This window comes from Rhinopithecus roxellana, chromosome 3 (assembly GCF_007565055.1).
Source record: "Rhinopithecus roxellana isolate Shanxi Qingling chromosome 3, ASM756505v1, whole genome shotgun sequence".
Classification (NCBI taxonomy): Eukaryota; Metazoa; Chordata; class Mammalia; order Primates; family Cercopithecidae; genus Rhinopithecus; species Rhinopithecus roxellana.
In genome coordinates this window covers 115,883,255-115,906,168 of record NC_044551.1, presented here as the reverse complement: position 1 = coordinate 115,906,168, position 22,914 = coordinate 115,883,255, and the positions used below count along the sequence as shown (strand labels likewise).

General features: G+C 35.2%; 1 protein-coding gene across 3 annotated transcripts in view; it reads right to left on the bottom strand.

The window, feature by feature from the left end:
* Positions 1 to 22,914, bottom strand: part of RAPGEF6 (Rap guanine nucleotide exchange factor 6) — a 234,450-nt gene that overhangs the window by 135,270 nt on the left and 76,266 nt on the right. For 2 of the 3 annotated variants that reach the window (XM_010381558.2, XM_010381559.2), the window contains exons 5-6: positions 16,281 to 16,350; positions 1,605 to 1,748 (exon numbers count right to left, since the gene is read on the bottom strand). In XM_010381558.2, coding sequence (XP_010379860.2) covers positions 1,605 to 1,748; positions 16,281 to 16,350 — 214 coding nt within the window. The remainder of the gene's footprint in view (positions 1 to 1,604; positions 1,749 to 16,280; positions 16,351 to 22,914) is intronic. The other variant, XM_030926750.1, reaches the window with a different exon arrangement.

Genomic DNA, 22,914 nt, shown 5'->3' with positions numbered 1-22,914 from the left:
CATTAATTCAAGAAACACCTCATGTACATAACATGACCAAAAAGCTTCTCTAACCCAGTCTCATAGTTAATAAATCAGTTTTGTCTAAAATGAATCAATTTCTCCTTTTCATGATTTGTCAAACTCTTGACAGTACTCAGTAGGATCACCATCTAACACTAGGTATACATGCAAAAATGCCCCTATACTTAGCTTTATCAAACAAATGGAATCCATAAGGAGTATGCCTATTGCTCTTTCTGATCCCAGGAAATCAGTATATCTAGAAGACGACAACTCTCAGTACAGAGGAGGGCTAAAAGCAAATGACTCACAAGCATGGCCCACAGTTAATAAAGAAAATATGAAATCTGTCTAGGATTCATGACAGCACACCAAAAAAATGTGAGAAAAGAAGATACTGAAGTTGAGACTAGAATGAGCAAGCAATCAAAACAAACACAATGTATGCACTCTAGCTCATACAAGGAAAACCGAATATTACAATTAAAGATTCATTTATTAATTCTACCTCTTGACATTTTTTCTACAGAAATGAAAATGTGGGCATACATTGCACTTAGCACCTTAATTTTTTAAAAATAAGGAAAAGCCTGGGCACTGTGGCTTATGGCTGTAATCCCAGCATTTTGGGAGGCCAAGGCAGGCAAATCACGAGGTCAGGAGATCGAGACCACCCTGGCTAACACGGTGAAACCCTGTGCGACAAATATCAGAGCTGTCTTAATTCTAACACTTATTCCAGTACAAACAGCTCTCTAAACAATCTTTCTTATTCCTAACACCTAACATGGAATGAGTAAATATCTGTTTATAACAATTAAAGGAACTAAACACATCCTTGGGAATTTCACTATAATCAATCATCCTTTTTATTATTATTTTTAACACATGCAAACAAGAGGAAATGCTCTGTACTAACTGTTTTAATATTCTAGAAATCGTACTTTGGAAATTGGTAACTATGAAACCTCTCCCCTCAAAAATACACATGATTTTTTTAGATTACCCTTATTTCTTGATTTAACTACTTTTCAGGCTAAAAAGAAGCTATTCACAACTACAAAATTAAAGACTTTTGAAGATACAGCTTACTTTTTTTTTTGCAATGGAGTTTTGCTCTTGTTGCACAGGCTGATTGGCTCACTACAACCCTGCCTCCTGGGTTCAAGCGATTTTCCTGCCTCAGCCTCCCAAGTAGCTGCAACTACAGGCATGCACCACCACACCCAGCTAATTTTTGTATTTTTAGTAGAGATGGGGGTTTCACCATATTGGCCAGGCCAGTCTTGAACTCCTGACCTTGTGATCCGCCTGCCTAGGCCTCCCAAAGTGCTGGGATTACAGGCATGACCCACCGCGCCTGGCCTAAGAACTTTTTTCACTATTTAAACAACAACAAAAAAGCAAAAACAGAACTCCGACTGGAAAGAGTATTCCTAACCAATTTTACCAAACAGAAGTATTTAAAAAGATTATATATTTACCAGCCCCAAACTTTTACATACAGAACCCAGCGTGGTATTACCAAAGATACATGTAAAGTAAAGATACTATATATGAAAATTAAGGAAGATTCATGAAGTGTTCCTAAATATACTCACAGAAAGATAGCTGTTAACCTCCACATCATCAGTAATGGTTTGGCGCTCTCCTTTATAGTTAATTTTCCGAAATCTTCTTCGGGATTGTCTGGCAGGAATTTCCCTTTGTAGAATACTATCTTCATTATCTTTGGCATTCTCTACCTGAAACACATGTTCATATTCCTGATTAAATATCAAATTTTTCCATATTATTGACAGTCTATGGAGTCTTAACAGGCTCATAAGGAAGCTTCATTTACTTCTTATAAAAAACTGCCTCAAGAAAACCGTCTGTATAGCACAACGCTCATGAGTTAAAGATTAAAGGTGATGTTATTATAAAGATCTGGAGACCACAGTTTCCGTCCAGGAAACAGTCTCTCTTGTGCACATAAATATACATCCTCTAAGCAAAGTCACTTACCAGAAATGAAGGCTGTTAACTACACCTACATATTCAATAATTACAACTTCAGAGTTCCTCTAATTACAAAATGCCTGATTATAAACATATTTTACTTAGCAAACAATCCTGGTTATGGTTTTAGTTAATTGTTAAAAAGTAAAACAAGAAAACTTTATGCAATATTCTTTAATTTTCAACTTAATGCATGACAATAGCCACAAGTAAGGCTGGCATCTTCTAAGTAAGATAATAAAATGGAAAATTAACATTTGTTAGGAGTTTAAAATAGGCCAGCATGCATATACATTAAGTACTTAGTTCACACAACAGCCCTGTAAGCAGGTATTACTATCTCTACTTTGTAGACAAAGAAAAACCCAAAGATATTAGTGACATTCCAGTCTCACAACAGTGATACTTATTAAAGGTGAGTTGGCAACCTGGGCAACAGAGCAAGACCGCATTTCTACAGGGGGAGAAAAGATAAGCCAGGCATGGTGGTGTGCACCTGTAGTACCAGCTACTTAGGAGGCTGAGGTGGGAGGATTGATTGAGCCCAGGAGTTCAAAGCCACTGTTAGCTATGACTGCACAACTGCACTCCAGCCTGGGCAACAGGACAAAAACCCTGTCTCAAAAAATTTAAAAAAAAAAATTTTTTTTTTTTTTTTTTTTTTTTTTACAATACAATTTTATCTTTATTAATTTTAGAGGGAGTCAAAATTAGATTTGATACTTAGAAGTTTGGTAGTTATAAACTTTACAGGATTTTTTTAAGAGAAAAAGATATTTTCTATGGCATTTCATACTTTCTTTTCATCCATAAAATTTTATTACAAAGGTAACTCATAATTTCTCAAAATGAGAAGAGCATCACGGAAAATTATAATACACTATCTTCAGTCAGAAGCATACATTTATATTTTAACTGTAAATTTTAATCCTTGTCTCATTCATTGTCTTTGGCCAGAAATATTAAAACAAGGTGAGTATTTTTAATATATATATATATATATATATATTTTTTTTTTATTATACTTTAAGTTCTAGGGTACATGTGCACAACGTGCAGGTTTGTTACATATGTATACTTATGCCATGTTGGTGTGCTGCACCCATCAACTCGTCAGCACCCATCAATTCATCATTTATATCTTGTATAACTCCCCAATGCAATCCCTCCCTCCTCCCCCCTCCCCCCTCCCCATGATAGACCCCAGTGTGTGATGTTCCCCTTCCCGAGTCCAAGTGATCTCATTGTTCAGTTCCCACCTATGAGTGAGAACATGCGGTGTTTGGTTTTCTCTTCTTGTGATAGTTTGCTAAGAATGATGAAAATTTTTTTAAAGGTGAGGAGGAATATAGACCTATTATCTCAACAGCTTATGCCATTGATACAAGACTGCACTGCCTGTTCAATCACAGACTATACCATAATTTTTTAAATTAACTATTTTTATAAAGGTATATTGATATGCTCTAAAAATCTACCTGTATAACTAAGCTCACATCTAATAAATAACAAATGGTGGTTTTAGTTTTCCCCTATAACTGCTCTTTTTGCTAATGTCAGAGTTCTCGATATTACCAAAAATTTCCTAGGCACCCACTCAAACACAGTGGTGTCCCCTTATCTGACGGGGAGACATTCCAAGATCTCCACTAGATGCCTGAAACTGCAGACAGTACCAAATCCTACCTATGCCACGTATTTTTCTATATTTACAGAACTATGATAAAGTTTAATTTATAAATTAGGCACAGAAGAGATTAATAATAAAATTATAATAATATACTGTAATAAAAGTTATGTGGGGGGGCAGGCGCAGTGGCAAGTGCCAGTAGTCCCTGCTACCAGGGAAGCTGGGGCGAAAGGATCACTTGGGCCCAGGAGTTAACATTCAGCCTGGGCAACACAGCAAGACCCTGTCTCTTAAAAAAAATAAGTTATATGAATATGGTCTTTCTTTTTTTTTTTTTTTAAACTTTTATTTTAAGTTTAGCAGTACAAGCGCAGGTTTATTACGCAGGTAAACTTGTGTCACGGGGTTTGTTATACAGATTATTTCAGCACTCAGGCATTAAGCCTAGTGCCTATTAGTTATTGTTCCTAATCCTCTCCCTCCTCCCACCCTCCACCAAAAGGCCCCAGTGTGTGTTGTTCCCCTCTATGCGTCCATGTGTTCTCATCCTCTCTCTTTCAACAGTACCACAGTCCTGAAAATGTGGAAAGTGAAACTGCAGATATGGGGGTGTGGGAGACTACTGTATCATATCAACATTCTTAGCACCCTGCTTGTCTTCCAAATCTTCAGTTCAATTCTCTCTCAGATTGTCAATTCTCTATAAATCCCTCCCATAATGCTCTTTCATTCCCATTACCACCTCTTCTTAATTCAAGTCTTAATCTCCTCAGTCCCAAACTACAGCAAGAGGTGATCCTGCTGCTTTAGGCATGTTCCTCTCCAATTCTATCCTGTATGGTCAGACAAATCACTTTATAGATAATCACCATTTCTCAGGTTTCCTGTTCAAAATGCCACAAGGGACTTCTAATGTTGACACCAAATAAATTTTAAACTCTTACATTTGATATTCAAAGTCATTATAAACTCCATTCCCAAAATGCTTTTATCATCTTATCTTACACGTACAATCCTGGAAAAGCTGCTCCCTTATTTGCTTTCCCATAAAATTTCTAATTAGATACACAAAATTTCCTAATGATTTCTAAGAGTTGATATCTAATCTGTTCTGTTCAGGTGTGAATTCAAGAATAAGTGGCAGCCAACTCAACGTGACTATTCCTGTGCCCCTATATATAAATAACTTATACTATGCCAAGTAACTTATTTCTTCAATTTGGGTTATCATACCTATTCTGTCTTCACATGCTATCATTTAGACACTACCTATCTCAACGGCCATCTCTTCCATAATCACAAAAGATATACCACTCCTCAGACTTCAATTGGCTTATTGTGTATACACACCTAGACTTTTCAAAAATGGAACATGTTCTCTACTGCCTTCAGACCTTTACATATGCAGCTGTCACTTCTGGCTAAAAGCCCATTCTGTCTTTGCCAACAATATTTGCCTCCTACCTACATCTTATGACCTAGTTCAACCAATCCCTCCTCTACTCCAGAAAGGTATTATTCCTTCTATAGCACTAAGCATACCAACCTCACTAATAAGATAACACTAATAAGATAACAAGTTCTCTAAGGCAGGAACTGTATTATGTAATATTACATTCATCTTTGTTCACCTAATATTCAAGACATTTGCCAAAATGGGTGTTTAACTAAATTTTCCCTTTTGCCTCAAATACATTAGGTCCTTGGAATTATGTATAAGGCCCTCAAAAGGTATACACAAGGCCATATACCAGAAACTGTAGCTTATCTCATTTAAGGCTCACAATAACCCTATTACATAGTTACTTTTCCTATTGTATAGATGGTACAGTCTCATAAAGTTAATTCACAGGCTAGGCAGGGTGGCTTACTCCTGTAATCCCAGCACTTTGGGAGGCCGAGGCAGGTGAATCATGAGGTCAGGAGTTTAAGACCAGCCCGGCCAAGATGGTGAAACTCCATCTCTACTGAAAACTACAAAAATTAGCCAGGCGCGGTGGCAGGCGCTGTAATCCTAGCTGCTCGGGAGGCTGAGGCAGGAGAACTGCTTGAACCCAGGCGGCAGAAGTTGCAGTGAGCAGAGATCGTGTCACTGCACTCAAGCCTGGGTGACAGAGTGAGCCTCTGTTTCAAAAAAAAAAAAAAAAAAAAAAAAAAAAGTAAATTCACACAAGTAGGTGAATCAGGACTCAAAACCCAAGTGTGACTAAAAAGTCCAACTTCATATTGCTCTATCCCAAAATATAAAATGGATTATCTACTTTAGGAAAAAGTCCAACATTACATGATTCTTAGGTCTTTTAATATCTTCCACTTATTGAGCAATGCAGAGATTTAAACAATAAAGGTTTTACAGAGTAAAAATGGAAGTAAAATAAATTTAGGAAAAGGCTTTCTACGTTTCAAAATCTTGGGAAAAGTACCAAATGCAAAGAAAAATCTAATCATGACTTTTATTCCAGGAATATAAAGAATTAAATGCCCTTAACAAAGTTCCCACTGAATATAACTGAATTGTGGTATTTAAAACATTAAAGCCTGCATTAAAAACAATGTTAAGATTTTTAAAAAATAAAACCACAAACACAACCGAAATGGCACAAATGGTACAGAATCCAAAGGCCAAGAATGATGTGAAAGCAAAAATACTTGAACTTGGGAAACCAATAAAGTCCTTGATCTACCAGACAGTTTCTGTCAAACTCTAAAGATTTTTCACTCTGATGTTTGTAGGGAGTGAGAGAGACAAGAGATGAAACAAGAGACTCTACCAAAGCTGAGGAATCTAATAGAAACCTACTCATAAAGCTCATTCCAAACAGCTACATCCTCATTACAAGGATAAGCAAGGTATAAGCAGAAGGGGACAGGAAGAAAACTTGCCTGGCACTGGGAAAAGGGGAAGAGGGGAAGCAACTAAACAAAAAGTGCCTTCCCCTGAGAATTCAAAACCACAAGCCAACCCTCATGCAGATCTGTAGTTTGAATTCATAATACCTCAAGCATGCAAGTAAACCGGAAGACATTCAGCACTATTAATATACAATAGCAGAAACAACAAATGTAAAAACTACCTTACAAAAATGCAGGTTTTTTTTTTTTTTTTTGAAATGGAGTTTTGCTCCTGTCACCCAGGCTGGTGTGCAATGGCGCAATCTTGGCCCACTGCAACCTCCACCTCCCAGGTTCAAGTGATTCACCTGCCCCAGGCTCCCAAGTAGTTGGGATTACAGGCATGTACCACCATGCCCAGCTAAATTTTGTATTTTTAGTAGAGATGGGGTTTCGCCATGTTGGCCAGGCTGATCTCAAACTCCTGACCTCAGGTGATCCACCCGCCTCAGCCTCTCAAAGTGCTGGGATTACAGGTGTGAGCCACCGTACCAGGCCAACAAAAATGCAACTTTAACATAAACCTCAAAGTATTACTGTACCTAAAGTTCCAAGACATATGAACTCATAGACAAACATAAAAAAATCCCAGCTACATCAAAATCATGTGAGGAAGCAAGACATAATTAAAAATAATAAGCCCCCCAAAAAGCAGAATGACACTTGCAAATACTCCAATATACCGACAGTATTAGAGAACAGAAAACCAAAATTTAAAAACTTTCAAACAAAAGAAAACTTGCAAATGAGCCAGAGATGATAAACAGCAACCAAGCAGGTGAGGCTTGACCAGGACAAAAAGCCCTAAGTGCCCTCCTCCCCACTGCCAGGCTAGCAAGCAGTGAGGAACAACCAATAGCAATCTACATTTGGAGAGATGAGAACATGAAGAGACCCTGCTGAAGCACAAGAGCACAGAGAAGGCCTAAAACTGAGTGGAGCAGGAACACTGACTGAGAAAAATCTTCCAGCAAACTCAAGGACAAAGTAACAATAAACAAATTTGAAACCACTGGTGCACTGAAGGCAACCATAACAGCAAGAGAATCCAAACCTAGCTCAACTCCAGTAGAAATGCGTTCATCTCTAGGCTTAAAAGCTATAGCCCTATACCCAATGCCTAACATTAAATCCAAAATTGTAACTCACATAAAAAAGGAAAGGTAAAACAACACAAAACAAAAAACAAAACAAACAAACAAAAAAACACTGCCAAGAGACAAAGCAATCAACAGAGCAGTCTACAAAAATTAGAGTGGATCCAGATGCTGGAACTACCAGACAGAGAATTTCAATCAACTATGATTAAATATGTTATAGGTTCACTGGAGAAGGTACAGACAACACACATAGATGGAGAATTTTAGCAGACAAAAGAAAAATATAAAAGTAAAATGAAAATGTTAGAAACAAAAGACACAGTAATAGAGATGAAGAATGTCTTTGACATGCTCATTGGCAGACTCAACACAACTGAATTAAGATCAATGAAATTAAACACAGGACAATAAAATTACCAAAGAGAGAGAGGAAGGAATTGAATGGCATACTAAGATGCAACTAAAAAGGGAGTATAGTAAACTGGGAAGATAAATCCAGAAGATTTACTCAACATACAGCACAAAGTCATCATGAAGAGGTGAAAAATAGGAAAACTAAGAATATACAGATGAAAGGCTGAAAAAAAAAAGTTCAAGAAGGTAACAGAACAAGACAATATTTAAGGAAAAAAAGAATTTTTGATGCCCAAAGCAGTCCAAAAAATCCAAAACAGGATAATGAAAAACTACGATACCAAATTACAGCGAAAATATAAACAGAAGACCTTTAATGCAGCCAGAGAGAAAAAAGAGATCAGGAAGGCAATTAGATTAACGTCTGACTCCTCAAAAAACAACGAATGTAAAAAAATAGAATGTATTAATTGTGTTAATAAAAAATAATTCTCCTCCTAAAATTGTATTAATGGCAAAACAATCCTCCAAGAATGAAGAAAAATAAAGTTATTTTCAGACAAAAAAGAAAAAAATACCTGAGATACTTAACAACAAAAGATCTTCAGGAAAAAATTTTTAATGGGTGTACTTTAAACATAACACAAGTGTTACCATTAGGACGGTCTCATATACAAGAAATAATTAAAAGCAAAAAATATTAAATACGTGGTTAAATAGGAATAAATAATGACTGCATAAAACAGTAAGGCAAAATTTACAGAATACACAAAGCTAAAATACTGGACAATAGAAATTACATTTGGATACTAGCATTAAACTCTTTATCAGTTTAGCTGATTTTTTTTTCCTTGTTTTTAGACATAATCTCACTCTGTTGCCCAGGCTGGAGTGCAGTGGCACAATCTTGGCTCACTGCAACCTCCACGTCCTGGGTTCAAGTGATTCTCCAGCCTCAGTCTCCTGAGTAGCTGGGATTACAGGTGCCCACCACACCTGGCTGTTTTGTATTTTCAGTAGAAATGGGGTTTCACCATGTTGGCTAGGCTGGTCTCGCACTCTTGATCTCAGGTGATCCACCAGCCTGGGACTCCCAAAGTGCTGGGATTACAGGAGGGAGCCATTGTGCCTGGTCTAAGTAGGAATTTAAAAATAGTCAGAATTAGCACTAAAAGAAGAGACCATTTCTCCAAGAGTATGGTGGGGAGGAGAGGAAGGAAAAAAGAACTTAAAACAAAGGAGGGCAAAAAAAAAAAGGGGGGGGGGGGAACAAGAACAAATGCAAAGCACATAAAGTGGTGGAAGTAAATTCAGACCTATCAGCAATGACAATGAATACAAATAGAAGAGTCTTTCCAGGTAAAAAAGAATCTCATGTCAAGACCCCAAGTATTAAGACTCACAGAATCCTGATACTTTTGAGAGAAGCCCAATAATTTTAAATATTTCTCTGCTTTCTGGTGAAGGAAATCCCAATCTAATACATTTCTTGGTGTCCACACCCGCTACAAATCATTAACTTAACGAAGGTTTGTTGTCCTTTTAGTGGGGAAATGGCACCTACTTATTATCATCATAATCTGAGCTCTATAACCACTAGGAATGGTTTAACTACTTGGATATTGCTGCTTCTAAGCTTTTGCAATGAACAACCCTAGGAAACACATTTTTCTTCTTAAGGTGAAATAATTTGGTAAATACTTTTAAGAGAAAAAAACAGTCATGTGTCAATGCTGACATTTCCTATTGACGTTTTAGACTGGAGTTTTTCTTAACATCTTTAATTTTACACAACTCTTATGCTAAAATAAAAATCTTGATTACTAATGACATTTATTTATGCATCTATTAGTTATATTAACTATAATTATAATTGTAAAATTCAATTATTTCCAATTACATGTATCATAATATATAGAATTTTTCATAATTTATACATAAATATTACCCATACATATATAATTGCTTTAAATTAACAAAATCAACATTACCACTAACATCCTGGTTCCATCATCTTGGATACTAATTTGAATACTAATATTTATATATATGTATAGATTTATGTATATGTGTTATGTTAAATTAATTATAATTAGTTACATATAATGGGCATCTATACACACACATATACAGCCATGTGTCACTTAAACGATAAGGATACATTCTGAGGAATTAGTTGTTAGGCAATTTTGTCATTGTGTGAACATCATAGAGTGCACTTACACACAGACAGTACAGCCTACTACTTATCCAGGCTATATAGTATGGCCTATTGCTCCCAAGCTACCAACCTGTAAAGCATGTTACTGTACTGAACACCGTAGGCAATTATAACACAATGTTAAGTATCTGTGTATCAAAACACAGAAAAGGTACAGTAAAAACACAGTATTATAATTTTATGGAACCATTGTCATACATGTGATCGGTCATAACCAAAACATTGCTCTGCAGTGCATGACTGTACAGAAAACTGTAAAAAGACCACTAGTAGGCTGGGCTCAGTGGCTCATGCCTGTAATCCCAGCACTTTAGGAGGCTGAGATGGGTGGATCACCTGAGGTCAGGAGTTTGAGGCTAGCCTGACCAACATGGTCAAACCCCAACTCTACTAAAAATATAAAAATTAGCTGGGAGTGGTGGTGTGTGCCTGTAATCTCTGCTACTCAGGAGGCTGAGGTAGGAGAATCACTTGAACCCAGGAGGTGGAGGTTGCAGCGAGCTGAGATCACGCCACTGCACTCCCGCCTGGGCGACAGATCGAGACTCCATCTCAAAAATAGTAATAATATTAAAAAAAGACCACCAGTAACACCAACAATGAGACAACTGGCTCTTTCTGTGCTAGGGGACATACTACATTAGGAATGCAGAGGTAAAATACTGTCTCTTAAAGTCACCAGAAATAATAATTCTTCGTGGAATTATACCAAAATTTTACATATATTAAAATCACGTATTTTGTTTTTTGGGGGAAAGAGTAAATTTTTTCTCCTTTTGAATTGTTTTTAGTATATAAAAATATTTACATGGCTCCCCTAAAATTGCTCTTCTTTCTCAGGTTTCTTCCAGTTCTCCTTGCTTTTTTATTCTTTTAAATGGCACAAAATGCAAAACACAAAATAAACACTATACCTGATGGTATATTTCACTGGGATTTCATTATATTCATAAGGTAAACTACAAAAAGTAATATCCTTATTCTGGTAACTCCATACCTAAGAACATGGCATCTCTTTTTTTGCTAAAGTTTAATTTTTTGATTTCAGGGGTAAACACATTGTTTCTGCACATTTGTTAAGTTTAATCTTAAGTGTTTTGTTTGTTGGTTTTATAGATGGAGTCTATGTTGCCCAGGCTGGAGGGCAGTGGCTATTCACAGACAGGAATAATGGGGACTACAGATGTGTGTCACGACACCCAGCTTAAGTATTTTTCATACAGTTTTTGTAAATGTATTCTTCTTTCCTTATGTGACATATGTTACAGATCAATTCCTTTACCCCCATTTTAAAAATATCCTGGGATTATGATGGGAATTGCACTAAATTTTAGACAAATTTTGAGATAAGTTATATCTTAAAAATATTGTCTCAACTGATTTAAAGAAGATCTAAAAACAACTCTTTATGGTTTTCTGTGTAAAGGTCTCCTACAACTTTTTTTTAGATTTAATCTGATGTATATAGACGGTTTTGATGTTCATAAATGGTATGTTTATAAAATTCAATTTTCTACTTGCTTGTAAGGAGAAATACAATTGATTTTTATGTATGAACAAGTATTCAACGACCTTGCTGAAATGACATAAATTTCAAAAGTTCACACTTAGGTTATTTGGGGTTTTCTACATACAAATTATGTCTTCTGTAAATCACAGTTTTACATTTTTTTCCAATCTCTTTCTTCCCCTGCCTAAATGCATCTCCTAGCCAATAGTTTTGGTATGGTGAGCTTTCTTCATATAATCCCAAATGTTGGGAGAAAGTTTTCAATGTTTATTATAGGGTTTCTGCAGGTAACAATTATGTTATAAAAGTTTCATTCTCTTCCTAGCTTGCTAAAAGCTTTTAAAATCATGAATGGGTTTTGATTATCAAGAGCTTTTTCTGCATCTACAGAAATTATTACCCGATTTTTTTTCTCTAATTATATCAGTGTAGTGAATCACACATATTTTCAAATGCTAAATCAACTTGCGATTCTGGAACTAAATTCAATGTAGTCATGTTGTTTTATCCTTTGTATGTACACTGAGATTCAACTACCTAAAATATTTAGATTTTTACATTTTTTTTTTTTTTAATACTAACCTATAATACTGCTCTTGTGTAATGCCCTTGTTAGGCTGTTATAAACATTATAATAGGCTCCTAAAATAAGGCAAAGAAGTTAATCTTTTTCTATTTCCTGTTAGATGCTAAGTATTATTTCTTCTTTAAATGTTTGGAAAAATTTACCTGTGAAGCCACATGGGTCTGAATTTCTAAATGAAAATGTTTATAATTATAGATTCACTTTCTCTGCAGATCTTCTATTTGTGTGTGTATGTGCTAGTTTGGTGATTTTTTTTTTTAAAGGAATTTGACTAAAACTTCAAACTTACTAGCTTTAAGCTTTCCATACCATCTCCCTTATTAGCATTTTAAAAATGTTTGCTGGATCATAGTAGTCAATCCTTTTCCATTCCTGATACTGATCGTATGGCATGTTTTATTTTTGATTATCTTTGACAGGGGTTTATCAATTTCCTTAGTCTTTTCTGAGACTCAACCTTGTCCTTTGTCAATCCTCACTATCCTAAGTTTGCTTTTATGCCATTGATATTTATTTTTATATTGATCTTTATTATTTCTTGGCTTGTGATTTCTATTCATATGCTGCTCTTTTAATTTCCTGACATGAACACTTTACTGTCAGCCTTTGCTCTTATACCACTAGGGCTTAAATTTCACAACAAGAAAGGCTTACACTGAATTCTACACATTTTAATAGGTCATATTTATTCATTTAAAATATTTTCTAATTTTCTAAGTAATTCTTCTTTTACAAGCAATTTAGAGCATATGCCTGAATTTCAGAATTTGTATTTTTTTTTAGCTGTGTTTTTATAATTGGTTTTTAAATTAATTTCATGGTGGTCAGAAACTATAAAATTTCAAATACTGAAATTTTGAGACTTGCTTCATGTCCCAGTATATGGTCAAATTTAAAAAACATTCCAAGCACACTTGAAAAGTAGGCACACTCTGTTGTTGATAGGTATAGTGTTCCCTGTATGTGTCTCAGGTAAAATGTGTACATGATGAGGTTCAAATCCTCAATATCCTTACTGATTCGTGGTGGTGGTTTTGTCAGTTACTTCGGAGGTATATTAAAATCTCTTGGTCAGGCACAGTGGCTCACGCCTGTAATCCCAGAACTTTGGGAGGCCGAGGCAAGAGGATTACCTCAGGTCAGGAGTTCAAAACCAGCCTGGCCAACACGGCGAAACACTGTCTCTACTAAAAATACAAAAATTAGCTGGGTGTGGTGGGGCACACCTGTAATCCCAGTTACTTGGGAGGCTGAGGCAGGAGAATCACTTAAGCCTGGGAGGCAGAGGTTGCAGTGAGCTGAGATTGTGCCACTGCACTCTAGCTTAGACGACAGAGCAAAACTTCATCACAAAAAAAAACTAAAACTAAAAATCTCCCACTGTGATTGTGAGTTTGTCTAGTTCAGATTTTACTAAGGACAATTTTTGTTTTATATATTTTGAAGGCATTAAAGCTTCAGGATTGTGTAACCTTGATACAATTAACCTTTTATCACTATACAGTACCATTCTTACATTAAATAACGCTTCTTGCCTAAAAGTATACTTTGGGCCAGGCATGGTGGCTCACACCTATAAGTCCAACACTTGGGGAGGTTGAGGTGGGAGGACTACTTGAGGTCAAGAGTTCGAGATCAGCCTGTGAAACATAGCAAGGCTGTCTCTACAACAACAACAACAATAACAACAAATAATTAGCTGGTATGGTGGGATGCATCTGTAGTCCCAGCTACTTGAGAGGCTGAGGAGAGAGGCTCACTTGAGCCCAGGAGTTCAAGGCTGCAGTGAGCTACTGCACCACTGCACTCCACTCTGGGCAAGGCTCTGTTTCTTTAAAAAAAAAAAAAAAAAAAAAAAAAAGAAGTTAAAACAAGGAGATTACTTTATAATGTGTCAGATTAAGATGACTAACTTATTAGGTGATCAAGAATGTGTTCAGTAACAGACATTTCCAATCACCAGTGGAGTTATCCAAATCTGTACAAACAGACAAAACCATTTGACCAGTCATTTTTAACAATTCTGAAAAATTTCATCTATTTTGGATTGTTTTCTCCTATAACTCATAAAGCATTTAAAATTATACCAATCAATAAATTAAATTTTTGAAATTTAAAAGCTACCAGCCATAAATATATGTACTTGATGTAACTTTTTATTTTATATACTTGTTTTTCTGAAATACTGAAGAATAAATTGGAGATATAATGTTTCTTGAACCCAAAATACGTCAACATGTATTTGCTAACAATAAGGACTTTGTCTTACAGAACCACAATATGGTTATCAAACTCAGGGAATTTGATATTATCCAATCTGCAGTCCATATTTTGAATTCATCAATTGCACCAACAATGTCATTTATAGCTATGCCTATGATTTCTCCTTTTCTTCCTCCTCATATGAAAATATTACATAAAGTATGTAAAATAAGCACTAAAACAGTATGTATAACACTGAAGTAAAAGCAGTATTTCTTTTGCATACAGTATGAGAAATACAAAATACAACTAAAAAGTGAGAAAAATCAATACTGCCCGGGCAGTTTCCTTGCCATGTTCCTCAACACATACATTTAAAAGAAAGAATTCTGAGGCTCTAATAGGAATCCCATATATTCAGTGCTTAAAGAACACAAATTTGAAACAATACATACTCCATCCTTGAACAAACTTGAATTCAAGAAACATTTACTGAATACTTACTTTGCAGACAGCACTGTGCAATACTCTAGGAGATACAATAAGACATAATCTTTGCCCTGTAAGAGCTTAAAATCCAGTTGCTCACGTAAAATTAGGGATAGTGAGTTCATGGTTATACAGACGATCCAGTTTAGGAAAGAGAAAACATAATATTTGAAGATATCTGACTATAGCACCACGAAATGGAAAAGTAGTTTAGTTTTAAGCCCCTACACTAAAATGCTTCATTAAGAATTCAATTTCTCTTCTCGACAGTTCAAATCTAATCAGATGACATGGTCATCTACATGAGATCCTAGTAGGACAATAAGTCCACTCAGTATATGCTATTTTCTAGTAAGGTCATCTTAGAACAAGGTAAAAGCAAGCTGTGTTCTTGATTCTTCTAATACTTAAAAAATAAAACAAAAACCAACCAAACAAAAACCATATTCTAAAGTTAGATCAACTTAGCTCTTTTAAGAAAAAATAAAGAATTATTCCTTAAATACACCCTTAAATAAAAACTTATCTCAAAATAATTAAAAAGTGAAAACACTAAGACCATTTCTTACTTGGATCTAATCATATGTCTTTTTACTTTTCTCTACTTCATTCTCTCTAGTCTCAGGCACAGACTACAGAATTCAAAGTTTACTGAAAAAGTGAAACTGAATGGGAAAGAAGAAATCACTTGAGGCTGGCTGGGGTGGCTCACGCCTGTAATCTCAGCATTTTGGGAGGCCTAGGAGGTGCATCAACTGAGGTCAGGAGGTCGAGACCAGCCTGGCCAACATGGTGAAATCCCCATCTCTACTAAAAAATACAAAAACTAGCTGGGCATGGTGCCAGGTGCCTGTAATCCCAGATACTCAGAAGGCTAAGGCAGGAAAACTGCTTACATCCGGGAGGTGGAGGTTGCAGTGAGCCAAGATTGCACCACTGCACTCCAGCCTGGGCACCAAGAATAAAACACTGTCTCAAAAAAAAAAAACAAAAAAAAGTCACTTGAAAACTCATGGCCCCCTTTTAAAAATTTTTAGTTTTCTGGTAGAAGGGGTAAAAAACACCAAATCTGCAAATTATATATAAGTGTATTATGTTTCACACTCTCTTGAGGATCAAAAAAAGTCTGAATAGACAGAAACAGATAAACTTGGTAGATGGTTCTGACGCTACTTGATAAAATCTCTAAAAGGTCATAGTAATAAAACCTCCTTAAGCGTTTAAAGCCTACTACATTTAAAGTTAAAACTGAAGCATATCAAAAACAATTCAGCATTCTTTAAAGTTCTTACCACAATCATTTCTGAAGGCTCTAATACAAGACAATCACATCCTCTTTTTCCTCCAAACTGCTTACCAAAACTATAAAAACAGAAAAACAATTTCTTTAGCAAAGGTTATTAATAAAATATATCAATATAGGAAAAAAAGCAACAAAAAAAGCCCTGAGATGTTAGCCAAGAAATTCTGATCCTGTCACTTATATTAAGATTTTCTAAAAAAGAAAGGAAAAAAAAAAGAAAACTTTCTCAATTTCCCAGACATAACAGATCTCAATATAATACTACATGAAAATTCTTTTTAAACTTCTGCCTTTAACTAGTCCCTAAAATTAGTTATAAAAGATACCAATCCAATCTCAAATTTTTAACATCTGTCAATATATGTTGAACAAAGGAAAAAAATACACTTAATAGAAATCTAATAAAAGTGATAATCTGATTAGGCAATGTTTTATAAAAGTAAATTATTATAATCTTTTGGGAGCAGTATTAAGACAACAGATATTAAAAATAAAAAAACCTTAAAAGATATTCACACTTGAGTAGTCTCTTGGTATCCAACTGGGATTGGTTCCAGAATCTCCAAGGATACAAAAATCTACCAATGCTCAAGCGCCTAACATAAAATGATGTAGCATTTGCATATAACCTATGTACATCCTCCCATATGCTTTAAATCAACTTGAGATTTTTAATAATACCTAATACAGGGGAAATGCTACATAAATAGTTGTTATACTTTATTGCTTAGGGAATAATAACAAAACAAGTCAATATATGCTTAGTAGAGATGCAATCATTCATCTTTTTTTTCCCCCAGGATCAGCAGTTGCTTGAATTAATGAATGTGAAACCCATGGATATAAAGTGCCAACTATATACAAAGAAATGTAGTTAGATACAAAGATGACTTTTTAAAAGAAAGTGTTAGAGCCACAGCTCTTTGGAAAAAACTAAAGCTGGACCAGTACTAAAATAAAATGTTTTTTATATTCTTGGTCTGAGAAAGATTTCTCAGCATATCAAAAAAGAAAGCAATCACAGAGAAAAAGATACATTTTCATTTTAAAAGATAACCTGAATTTTTTTTAATGGAGAATAAAAAAAAACCCTGTCAACTATACCAAGACACAAATGACTTACATATGAAATATAGAGTGCACTTAAAATAATGATAAAGCAACCAAAAAGATCATTATATGAAAATTTATGAAATTATGAAATTTCATTTCACTAAATATGAAAATTTAGTGCCAGTGTCAGTTAATAAATAAAATAAATATTACTCCAAAATAACCAAACAGAAAAAAAAAAAATTAATTATTCAAACAAAAGAAAATACCAAGAAAAATCTAATAAATAAATAAACCATTTATAAAGAAAATTATACAACTTCACTGATGGGCTAGAAACAAAGCTTAAAGTAACATAGCATATACTTTTATGGGAAGGCTAAATATTTAAAAATGTCAATTTCCCAAAGTATAAGGTTCTATACAAATAATAGTTAATAACAAAATTCTAATCAAAATCCAAACAAAGTAACTTTTGAACATAACCAAAAAACCACTTATGTTTTTTGAGACAGCGTCTCACTCTGTGATCACCCAGGCTGCAGTGCAGTGGTGCAATCACAGCTCACTGTAGCCTCGACATCCGTGGGCTCAGGTGATCTTACCATATCAGGCCCAAGTAGCTGGGACTACAGGCATGCACTACCATGCCTGGCAAATTTTTTAAATTTTTTGTAGAGTCAGGGGTTTTGTCATTTTCACTATACTGGTCTTGAACTCCTGGGCTCAAGCAATCCACCCACCTTGGCCTCACAAAGTGCTAGGACTACAGGCATGAGCCACTGCACCAGGCCTCACTTGTATTTTCTTAAGCAGAAGATCTTTATCTTTTGTTTCCCCAAATTCTTGTATCACCTAATACATTTAAAAAAGCAAATCTGTAAAAGTTTGCTTTCATGCAAGATGGAGTAACAGGGACTGGGTTTACTCTCCCACCTGAGGACAAAAACAGAAAACAAAACAAAATACATAAAACAACAATTTCAAGACACCAAAAAGAAGGCAGGGCAGGGCTGTAATTCCTGAGGGAGGAAACAAAAAACTAAGATGACTCTTGCAATACACCATTTTACCACCTACAGGCAAGCTCTAGGCTACAATGCAAGAATAGAGAAGCCTAACACAGCCTGACAATTTTGGTGAGCTGAAAAGCTAAGCGTTTTGGGGTGTCGATGACAGGGGAAAGATGCTTAGAATTTGGAAGGCAGTGTTCCTGAAAAGAGGGAGCAGCAAAGAGAAAGGGGGAGAGAGAGAACAAGATTGTGCCTAACAGTATGCAGGAGCGTTTGTGTGCATATATGCTTTGAAAAAAGGTCCTCTTGAGTCTATGAGTGAGTACTGTGGATATGTGAGAACAAACCTAAGAGTCACAGAGGAAATACGACATAATACATGTGGTTCTAGGTAGGGTCCTCAGGAATGTATTTCCTTAGTAACAAAATAAATTAGTCCCACACTAAAGTGCTGAACTTGTGCGAACACATTTAAAAGATAAAGCTAAAAATAATCAAATAGATTCCAATTAGCTAGACTATACGTTAGAACAAAACCCAATACTACCTAAAGAGATGCAAAAGCTGGAACCCAGTGACATAAAATTCACAATGACATCAATAAAGAAACAAGCAACAACAACAAACCAGGCATGCAAAGAAACAGGAAAACATAATCCACAACCAAGAGAAAAATCAATCAATAAAAACAGACCCAGAACTATCAGAAGTATGGAAATCAACAGACAATATTATAACAGCTATTTCTATGTATGTTTCATATGTTAAAGAAAGTAACGATAAATACGACCACAACAGAGATATAAAAAAGACCTAATGCAATATTCTATCAAATCACATATGCAGACACATAAGGTCTGTTTGTTCCATTTACCAGTAATATTAAAATTGGTGAGTAGCTTCAGACAGTGTCAACTTGATCCACCGTTTATAAAGTTTCCCCTCAATTTTCCATCTATTAGTTTCAGCATTTTTTTTATCAGTATGTAGATTGAAAGGGTTATTAGAGCTATTAAAATACGTATTTTATATTTTGATCATTCTTTCTGAATTTATTAGCTGGGGGGCACTAATATAAAGAAAAACTCTCAACTATTTGAGTTCCTAGAACTACTGTTTATATAAAGTGAATTCACTGTATATAAAGTGAATCCTATAAAAAAGTTTCAGAAATATATTAATTTAGCAAGATTGAAGAATACAAGCACAATACCCAAAAATCAATTGTTTCATTGTATATTAGCAACAATCAGAAAATAAAACCTTTTGACTCCATTAAAAATAGAATAAAAATGATACATTTATCAAAATGCATACAAGACTTCTACAAAGCTACAAATTTAAAAACTATGAAACAATGCTGAGAAAAATTGAAGAAGACCTGATTAAAAAGAGATATATCTTGTTTATGCATTAAAATGGCAATTCTCTCCAAAGTGTTCTACAAATTCAATACAATCACACTAAAAATCCCAGAAAGTCGTCTTGGAGGACTGACATAATGACCCTAAAATTTACATGGAAATGTAAAGAGCCTAAAATAGCTAAAACTACTTTGGAAAATAAGAACAAAGTTGAAATATTTATAATATCAGATTTTGACACACTATTAAAGCTAGAATACTCAATGTGGTATTTGATCAACTTATAGATCAATAAAACAGGATAGAGAGAACAAAAGGAGACCCAAACATACATGTTCAACTGATTTTTGGCAAAAGTACCAAAGGAATTCAATGGGAAAAGATAATCTTCCCTATAAATGGTGGGGAGCAACCAGATACCAATACAGAAGAAACAAACGCAGTGAGGGATGGAGCTCTTAATATAACACCACAAACAAAAATTAATTATAAGTGGATCAGAGTCGGGCATAGTGGCTCACGCCTGTAATCCCAGCACTTTGGGAGGCAGTGGCTAGCAGATAGCTTGAGCTCAGGAGTTCGAGACCAGCCTGGCCAACATGGCGAAACCTCGTCTCTACAAAAAACAAAAAAATCAGCCAACATGATGGCACATGCCTGAAGTCCCAGTTACTCGGGAGGATGAGGCAGGAGAATCACTTGTACCTGGGAGGTCCAGGCTGCAGTGAGTCATGAGCATGCCACTGCACTTCTGCCTGGGTGACAGAATGAGACTCTGTCTCAAAAAAGAAGAAGAAGAAAAAAAAAGGATCAAAGACACAAATTTAAAAATTAAAACTAAAATATAATAACAATAAAATTTTTGTACATGCCCTATATCAGAAAGTTCCCTTCTGTATGTCTAGTTTGTTCAAAGACTTTATCCTGAATGAGTTTGATTTTTCCCAGATGCAGTTTTTTTTTCTGCATTTACTGAAAGATCATGTGGTTTTTGCCTATTATTTTATTAATAAAGTATATCATATGAACTGACTTACAAATGCCAAACCAACCTTCCATTTCTGGGATAATCCCAACTTGGTCATGGTATAAAATACTTTAAATATAAACCAGGATTCCGTTTCCTGTTATTTGGTAACAATTTCTGCATGTATATTCATGAGGAATAATAATCTGGAATTTTCTTTTCTTGTGATCTTTGCTTACTACTGGCAGCAATAACACTGGACTCATAGAAATTAGCTGAAAGCATTTTCTCTACCCTTACCCTAATACAAACTCTTTTGGAATGTAAGTAATAATGCTTCTTATGTTTGAAAACATTCAGCTGTAAAGTTATCTGGGTCTACACTCTCTGTACTCAGTTTCTTTCTTTTTTTTTTTTTTTTTTTGAGCCTTTTTTTGTTATGTATGTCTTCGCAAGATTTGCCCAAGTTATTGATAGCAAGTTGATCATAAATTTCCTTTGTAGGCTGGGCGAAGTGGATCACCTGAGGTCAGGAGTTCGAGACCAGCCTGGCCAACATGGTGAAATCCTGTCTTTACTAAAAATACAAAAATTATCTGGGCGTGGTGGTATGCACCTGTAATCTCAGCTACTCAGGAGGCTGAGGCAGGAGAATCGCTTGAACGCAGGAGGCGGACGTTGCAGTGAGCCAAGATCATGCTATTGCACTCCAGCCTGGGTGACAAGAGCAAAGCTCTGTCTCTACATACACACACACACACACACACACACACACACACACACACACAAAACCTTTGTAATATTTTTCTTTAGGATGGTAACGTCCCCTCTTTTATGCCTGATTTTGGAAATCTGCATCTTTTTTTTTTTCATGGTCAGTCTAACTCAAAGTTTATTAACTTTCGTTAACCTTTTGAAAGAACCAACTTTGTGTTTCAATGATGTTTCTCTATTATTTTTCTTGTGTTTATTTCACTGATTTCCACTGGAACCTTTCTTGAGCTTGCTTTTGAGTATATTCTGTTCTTTTCATTCATAAGATGGAAACTTAAGATGACTGGATCAAAACCATTTTTTTCTCATAAACATGATCTAAATTTCCCTGAAAGTACTGCTTTAGCTGCATCCCATAAATTTTCATGTGGGTTCACTTCCACTGAGTTCAAAATATTTTCTTCTGATTTCTCTTGTGAAGTCGTCCTTGGTCCATTTATAAATATGTTATCTAAATTCTCATATTTCTTTCTGATATTGATTTATAATGGAATTCCATCGTAGTCAGTGGACAAACTTCAAATGATTTCATTCTTTTCAATGTATTGAATTTGTGTTATGTTCCTAGATTATATGCCCTATCTGGAGAATGGCCCATAAATCTTGAAAAAAAGATTATATATCAGATCAAAGTGGTTGGTAATACTCTTCAAGCTCTACCTTTACTAATTTTCAGTCTAGTGGTTCTATTATTGAAAGACTTTTGAAATCACAAACTAATTGTTGAACTCCTACTAATCCTTTCAATTCTGTCAGTTTTTACTTCATATATTTTGAAGCTCTGCTGTTAAATATACAACAAAAATTGCTATGTATTTCTAATGTATTAATCCTTTTAACACTACGAAATTTTGCTCCTGGTCTCTAGTAATATTTCTTGTCTTAAAATCTATTTTGACTCAGGCTCTAGTTCTCTCATGAATACAGTTTGCCTGGTATATCTCTCAATCCTTTTCAACTTATTTGTGCTTTTACAGCTGAAGTGTGTTTCCTGTAGACAGCATATAATAGGATTTTGAATTGTCATAGAACCTGATAATCTCTTTTGATTGGAATATTTAGACTATACACATGTAATGAAATTACTAACTTGTCTGGATTATGTCTACCATTTTCCTATTTTTTAAATGTCTCATCTGTTTTGTTCCTCTGTTCTTCCTGTACTACCATCATTTCTGTCAAATATTTTTGTTTAGTGTCCCATTTTAATTCCTTTGTTGATTTTGTAAATGTTATTTTTGTTGTTTTTTTTTTTTAGCGATAGGGTCTCATTCTGTTGCCAAGTTGGAGTGAAGTGTCATGATCATGGCTCACTGTAGCATTAAACTCCTGGGCTCAAGCTATCCTCTTGCCTCAGCCTCTTGAGTAGCGAGGACTACAGTTGTACACCACCACACATGTTTTTTTGTAGAGACAAGGGTCTCCCTGTGTTGACAAGAAGATCTCAAACTC